This window comes from Solanum pennellii, chromosome 1 (assembly GCF_001406875.1).
Source record: "Solanum pennellii chromosome 1, SPENNV200".
NCBI lineage: Eukaryota > Viridiplantae > Streptophyta > Magnoliopsida > Solanales > Solanaceae > Solanum > Solanum pennellii.
This window is the reverse complement of record NC_028637.1, coordinates 37,199,219-37,207,209: the sequence shown is the minus strand read 5'-3', so window position 1 is coordinate 37,207,209 and position 7,991 is coordinate 37,199,219. Positions and strand designations below refer to the sequence as shown.

Sequence of the window (7,991 nt, the reverse complement as noted above, 5' to 3'; positions counted from 1 at the left end):
ACCTTATAATAGCCAGATGCACCACCCAATTTACCAGGAATTAAACAAGCAAATTCTGTACAAAAAACTATACTACGCACGAAATACATGATATACACGTGCAATACTTTATTTTGGAATTTATATGAACGGGAAAAGAGAAATACTCCCAAAAAAAACAGAAGGAACTACAATATTAAATAGGAATTAATACAGCTTCCAACATCCTAACCAAAGCCATTACTATGCAGGTATATATACAATTGAGTTCCAGAAAAGAGGCTTGCCACATGCACATATATTGTTGTTCCTTCATGAATCACAAAAAAATCCTACAGCGGAACATATTGACAGACTAATATCCGCTGAAATACCTGAACTTGAAGAAGATCCAGATGGGTATAATGCAGTGAAGAACTTTATGATACACGGACCATGCGGACAACTAAATCCCTGCTGCCCATGTATGAGACAAGGGAAGTGCACAAAGCATTTCCCTAAGAAATACAATGACCAGACAAATTTTGATTCGGATGGATTCCCTATTTATAGGAGACGCAACACAGGTATTGAAGTGAAGAAAAATGGAGCCAGCCTAGACAACAGATATGTTGTTCCGTACAATAGGAACTTGCTTGTGCAATTTAATGCACACATAAATGTTGAAGTCTGCAACTACTCAAGGTCAGTGAAGTATCTATTCAAGTATGTTCATAAAGGGTCGGATAGAGCAACAGAAATAATAGAATCAACAGATTCAACAAAAGACAACGATGAGATCAGAAAGTATCTAGATTGCAGCTACATTTCAGCTACCGAAGCATGCTGGAGGATATTCCAATTTGACATACATTACAGACAACCAGCAGTTGAGCGATTACCATTCCATTTACAAGGACAAAACACCATAATATTCGAAGAATCAAGGCGAGCTGAAAGCGTATTGAGTAGACCAGATATTGAAAAAACAAAATTTACAGAATGGTTTGAAGCAAACAAAGAGTACCCCGATGCAAGAGATCTAACATATTCTTATTTTCCTACACGGTGGGTATGGAATGTAAAACAAAAAAATGGACTATGAGGAAAAAAGGTCGGGCAGTTGGTAGAATCTATTTTGCACATCCAGCAAGTGGAGAGCGTTTTTATCTGCGCATGTTGTTAAATTTTGTCAAAGGCTGCACTTCATTTGAAAGCATAAGAAGAATTAATGGAGTAGATTATAAAACCTTTCGAGAGGCTTGCTACGCATTAGGTTTATTAGATGACGACAAGGAGTGGAATGACTGCTTGTCAGAGGCTGCACAATGGGCAAGTGGAAATGAACTGCGCAATCTATTTGTGACTATTCTTATTCACTGCCAAGTTTCAGATTCACACAAGCTTTGGGAGAATAACTACAACATATTATCAGAAGAAATCACATCGATGCAGAGAAAGCGTTTACATCTGAAAGATTTGAAACTAACTAACAAACAAATAGAAGCGTATTCCCTGTTAGAAATTGAAAACATGCTCATAAAACAGGGAAGAATTTTGCGAGACATAGAAGGAATGCCACTGCAAGATAATACATTAATGCGGAATGTGGGAAATCGCCTAATTAATGAAGAGCTAGACTATGACAAAGGTGAACTAAAAAAAATGCACGACAAATCATTTAAACTATTAAATAGTTTTCAATTACCGGCATATGAGGCAATAATATCATCCGTTGATAATAAAGAAGGCAGATTATTTTTTATACACGGACATGGTGGTACAGGCAAGACATTTCTATGGAATAAAATTATTTCAAAAATCAGATCAGAATCAAAAATAGTTCTACCAGTCGCCACTTCAGGTATAGCCGCTTTATTGTTGCCGAACGGCAGGACTGCTCATTCGCGGTTCCATATTCCGCTTGACGTCACACCCGAGTCAACATGTGACATAAAACAAGGAAGCCAATTAGCAGAACTACTAAAGAAAACATGTTTGATAATTTGGGATGAAGCTCCAATGGCAAACAAATATTGTTTAGAAGCCTTAGACAAGAGCTTGAGGGACATTCTTCGAGATAGGTATGAAAATAGTTCTGACAGGCCTTTTGGGGGACTAACAATCGTGTGTGGTGGTGATTTCAGACAAATCCTGCCGGTAATTCCAAAAGGAACAGGAGCTGATATTGTTGATGCGTCGCTAAACAATTCGCACCTGTGGCCCTACTTTTCAATTTATGAACTGAAGGAAAATATGCGTCTTACTTGTGGAAAAGTCATGGGTTCTGAAGCTGAAAGAATTGCAAGTTTTGATAGATGGTTATTGCAGATTGGAGATGGATCAGTTTATGCTGATAAAAAGATGGAACTCATTAAGCTACCGCCTGATATATCCATTGCACCATCACACAATCAATTGGAATCAATTGTAGATGCAGTATATCCATCTCTATTACAGAATTACAACGACCCGACATACTTGAAAGAAAGAGCCATACTAACACCAAAAAATGAAATGGTTCATGATCTAAATGAAAAAATAATGAATATTATACCAGGGGAAGGAAGAACCTACTACAGCTCTGACAATGTGTGCAAAGCAAGTGTGAACACTAATGAGGAAGATATATTGTACCCCACTGAATTCCTTAATAACTTACGATTCTCAGGCATCCCTAACCATGATATACACTTAAAAGTAGGAAGTCCGGTTATGCTTCTTAGAAATCTCAATCAAACAGACGGACTATGCAACGGTACAAGATTAATGATCACACATCTAGGAAAATGGTCTGTAAATGCAAACATCATATCTGGTAAGAACATCGGCACAACAGTCACAATACCCAGAATTATCATGTCTCCAAATGATTGAAAATGGCCATTCAACCTTAACAGACGGCAACTTCCTTTAGCAACCTGTTATGCCATGACAATCAATAAAAGTCAAGGACAAACTCTTCAGACAGTTGGACGGTATCTTCCAAAACAGGTATTCACACATGGACAATTATATGTCGCAGCATCACGTGTAACAACNAGGAGCTGATATTGTTGATGCGTCGCTAAACAATTCGCACCTGTGGCCCTACTTTTCAATTTATGAACTGAAGGAAAATATGCGTCTTACTTGTGGAAAAGTCATGGGTTCTGAAGCTGAAAGAATTGCAAGTTTTGATAGATGGTTATTGCAGATTGGAGATGGATCAGTTTATGCTGATAAAAAGATGGAACTCATTAAGCTACCGCCTGATATATCCATTGCACCATCACACAATCAATTGAAATCAATTGTAGATGCAGTATATCCATCTCTATTACAGAATTACAACGACCCGACATACTTGAAAGAAAGAGCCATACTAACACCAAAAAATGAAATGGTTCATGATCTAAATGAAAAAATAATGAATATTATACCAGGGGAAGGAAGAACCTACTACAGCTCTGACAATGTGTGCAAAGCAAGTGTGAACACTAATGAGGAAGATATATTGTACCCCACTGAATTCCTTAATAACTTACGATTCTCAGGCATCCCTAACCATGATATACACTTAAAAGTAGGAAGTCCGGTTATGCTTCTTAGAAATCTCAATCAAACAGAAGGACTATGCAACGGTACAAGATTAATGATCACACATCTAGGAAAATGGTCTGTAAATGCAAACATCATATCTGGTAAGAACATCGGCACAACAGTCACAATACCCAGAATTATCATGTCTCCAAATGATTCAAAATGGCCATTCAAGCTTAACAGACGGCAACTTCCTTTAGCAACCTGTTATGCCATGACAATCAATAAAAGTCAAGGACAAACTCTTCAGACAGTTGGACTGTATCTTCCAAAACAGGTATTCACACATGGACAATTATATGTCGCAGCATCACGTGTAACAACAAGAGAAGGATTGAAAATATTAAATGCAGACGAGGACAGTGAAGACCATACACACATTAAAAATATTGTTTACAGAGAAATATTCCAGAATGTATATCCAAGACTTGTAGAAACACATGATGTCACGTTATAAACAACATAGTCAATCCAAAAAATGGCGCATCAGCTACAAATACATACATTGAAGGTGATCACTCACATAACGAATGGTCATACGAAACTTACAAAGGACAATATGGAAAACATATGAACATGAATCACATATAATATAAGGACAATTGGATCTGTAGCTTACTATTGCACACAATATGGAGTTTGTGTTTCTATACGACTAACTTATTAAATATCAATGTAATTTAAAGTTGTAATGCACAACAGATATATGAATCGGTAGGTGTACATTTTATACCCCCTCTTATATTGGCCCCTATTCTGTGACAGCCAATTAAATAAATAATAAAGAATGTGGAAACTTGAAATATGTAAAAAACGAGCATAAAGGAAATATGGCGCAAATGATTAATAAAATGTTCAACAATTACTACGAAAATATACATGGAAAAAATTAAATTATATATTGATAATAAATCACGGTGATCAATACCAAATAACAATATTAACCTATGATAATGAGTGAGCTAATTAAACAAAACAAACCGCGCGAAGCGCGGATGTTTTTCCTAGTTATTCTTATAGTTTGCAAGAATTGCTTAATAAGGAAGGAAAAAGAAGAGAAAATGCAAGTTTGTTGAAAATGCAATATAGATTTAGGTATTGTCCCTCGTTAAAAATCAAGTATGTCCTCGAATTCTAATTTTTTATTGTCTTTTAAATATTTTTGAATTATTATATATTGTGATTTATCTCTTTTTTTTTTACTTCTAAGAAGTAAATTTTATTTGAAAAGACACAAAAATTGTATCAAATAAGGTAGAACAGAGAGAGTCATATTGTTCCTTCGTCCTATTTTAAATGACGGTATTATTGTTTAGGGAGTCAAACAATACTTTTCTTTGATTGTAGTTTTCATAGTTTACATTTGAATAATTCTTTATCTTGACTTAAAACATTTTTTAAATATTTAATTATATTATAAAAATGTTTTGAAGAATTTGAACCCGAATAAATAGTGAAATTACGTATTTTGACTTTCTTATGTTGTCTATAGGCTTAAATTATATGAACAAAAATACATTTCTAATGCAACCACAGTTTATTCATCTATATGTTTTTTATTAGAGTTCTTTCTATTCATATCTAAATGAAAAATAACATGTACTTAATAAAGAAGTTAAGGTTGTATCCAAATTGACCTACACACCATTCTTTTTTAAAATGTAAAAGCGACCATTGTCGTTTGATATTGACTTTATTTTTCCAGTTGGTTCATAGTATATGGATTCATTATTTATACTATATTAATGTTATTACGTGTTAAAGTGTTATTATTTGAGGAATCAAACAATTTCTTTTATAAATTATTTTGATTTATTCGCTATGTCGATTTGTAGAACTTTTTGTGTATACATTTTTACTTTAAAAAGTTGAAGAATTTATGCCCGAATTCCTAGTCAAACTAATATGTTTTAATCTTCGTACTCCATACCTTTTCACATAATTCAAGATAAAGAAAGTACATATTATAAGTAAAATTTAAAACACAAGTACAAGATTTTGACTCTATGTTTATGTCAAATAAGTAGACAAAAGTGTAATTTCATTTGTTGTACAAATAAATGTGTGTGAAAAATAATTGATACAACTTCGTATAATGCTGAGTTTTTAGGCTTGATAACCAAGTGTAAGAGATCAGAGACAATATGTCAAGTAAAATAAGATAATTTATTGAGCGCGGACTAATTGAAAAATTGAACCCAAAAAAATCACTCCTAACGATATTGCAAGGAATAAAAGTCCTGACATGCTCATTGATACTCCACTATCACCTCCTCCTCCTCCTGTTGTTGTTGCTGCTACAAGTTTAAGGAGAATGGAGAAATAAATTTCTTCCATCGTAAATGCTATACTACTTGTTGATTATGATCAAATTTCGAATGAATACATCATATGGAGTAGTACTGGAAGGGGGAGAGGTAGAGATAGAGGTAGAGGTAGAGGAAGAGTCTGTTGATTCGGAACTTGATCACCAACAACAAGTGGTGTGGTATTTACTGTGGAAGAAATTGAATCCTCATTTCTCCTTGAGTTTGTAGAAACAACAGGAGAAGGAGGAGGGGATGGTGAATTATAAATGATCATGTAAGCAAGATAATTTATATGAATACCCTTAGGAGCTAATTTTTTTTTTATTTTTCTATTAGGCCAAGATCAATTAATTCTCCCATTTTACTTTAGAATATGTCTCTTTTACATTTGGTGATTTAACATTAAAATTAATGATTATAAGGAACTGCTGTTCAGTTCCTTTATATTTCTATGAAATTATTAGGCTTGAAACTTTGAATTTGGATATAAAATCTTTAAATTTTTAAAAATGAAATGTGTATAGATTTAAAGACTACATGAAAAGAATTCCAAAAAACATTGCTAATGAATCAACATCTGTTTGGTAAAATACTGTTGGACACCAAAAAGATTAACACTTTAACATAAAATAGTGCAGAGGGAGTATAAACATTGTATCCATAACTTATAAGCTAAGTTTTTTTTTCCAGAATTCAGAATCCTTTTAATTAAAATGATAGATCAAGCTCTACCGTCGTAGTGACATAAGTACACTTGTCAAGATCATATAAAACTAGTTGTGTTTTTGTACTGCTTCTTGCCATATAATGGTTTTAATTAGCTCAGGTTCAATTCTTTCGAAATTTTAAAAATAAAAATACATTTTTGAAAATACACAAAAAATATTGCAAGTCAATAAAGCGAATAATTTAAATTGTTTAATCTTTTTGAGAGAAAACTATAGTTAAAAGAAAATATTATTTGACTCCCCAAATTGTAACCTATCCACTGTAAAAAGAGATAAAAGAAGTATATAACTTTATTTTTTCCACTTTATGAATACGATTTGTATTCTTTTTCAATACAACTTACTTGGTGGAAGATAAAACAATATACGTCACTATAACTAACAATTCAAAATATTTTAAGTGGAGAAAAATATATACCTGATTTTCTGCAAGGGGGAAATACCTAAATCCATATTGCATTCTGGATAAACATCCCATTTTTCTTTTGATATCTTACTCGTTATGCATTTTTTGCAAACTGTTAAAAAATATTAAACTTTAATTAAATATTATAGAAAAAACCCATAAAAAGTAAAGAAATTTGTCATGTAATGAATTTTTTGTTTTAATTCATTACATGAGAAATTTCTTTAGTTTTATATATTTAAATAAATTTGATTAATTTATGTTTAATATTTTTTAAAAGTTTGCAATAAGTGCATAACGAGGAAGGTATCAAAAGAAAAAGGGAATGTTTGTCGAGAATACAATATGAATTTTGTTGCCCCCTTGCAAAAAAATCAGGTACATATTATTCTCCACTTAAAATGTTTGAATTGTTAATTATAGAGACATATCTATACATACATACATAGATATTAAAACGATAATGTGGGAAGAAAATGTATAGAATCACAACTAGTGTCCTATGACCTTGACAAGAACACTTATATCATTATGGCGGTTGAGGCGAAACTATCATTTTAAGTTTAAGGGTTCTGAAGTTTTTTTCTTAAAAAAAAAAATCAGTTTATATGGCTAAGGATACATTGTTTGTACTCTCTTCATCCTATTTTCTATTAAATCGTGACTATTAGAGGAGTCCATTTTTTAAAAAACATATGTTTATTCATTAGTTATGTATATTTGGAGTACTTTTCGTGTAGTTTTTAAATATATAAACATTTCATTTTTATAAATTTAAATAATTTATATTAAAATTCATAGTTTCAAGCCTTACAATTTCACATATGATAATGTTACGCCCCTAGCCTAGACCCTGGGTCTGGCCGACACTCAAAGACCATTGTTGGTCTTGAGCGGACCTTTGTCCTTGCTTACAAAGTGGAAGACTTAAACACAAGAGATAACTCATAAAATAACTTAAAAGATATAATTAGACAAATTGACAACTCATGTCTGAAACGTTTACAG

General features: G+C 32.7%; 2 protein-coding genes across 2 annotated transcripts; both read left to right on the top strand.

Moving 5' to 3' along the window:
• The first annotated feature begins 1,059 nt into the window (after window positions 1–1,059).
• On the top strand, window positions 1,060–2,835 carry LOC107020202 (ATP-dependent DNA helicase PIF1-like). The gene has a single exon (XM_015220496.1). The coding sequence runs from the start codon at window positions 1,060–1,062 to the stop codon at window positions 2,833–2,835; it is 1,776 nt and encodes a 591-aa protein (XP_015075982.1).
• Window positions 2,836–3,079: 244 nt separating this feature from the next.
• On the top strand, window positions 3,080–3,997 carry LOC107020194 (ATP-dependent DNA helicase PIF1-like). The gene has a single exon (XM_015220484.1). It carries the CDS (start codon window positions 3,080–3,082, stop codon window positions 3,995–3,997), a length of 918 nt encoding a protein of 305 aa, XP_015075970.1.
• The last annotated feature ends 3,994 nt before the right edge of the window (window positions 3,998–7,991 follow it).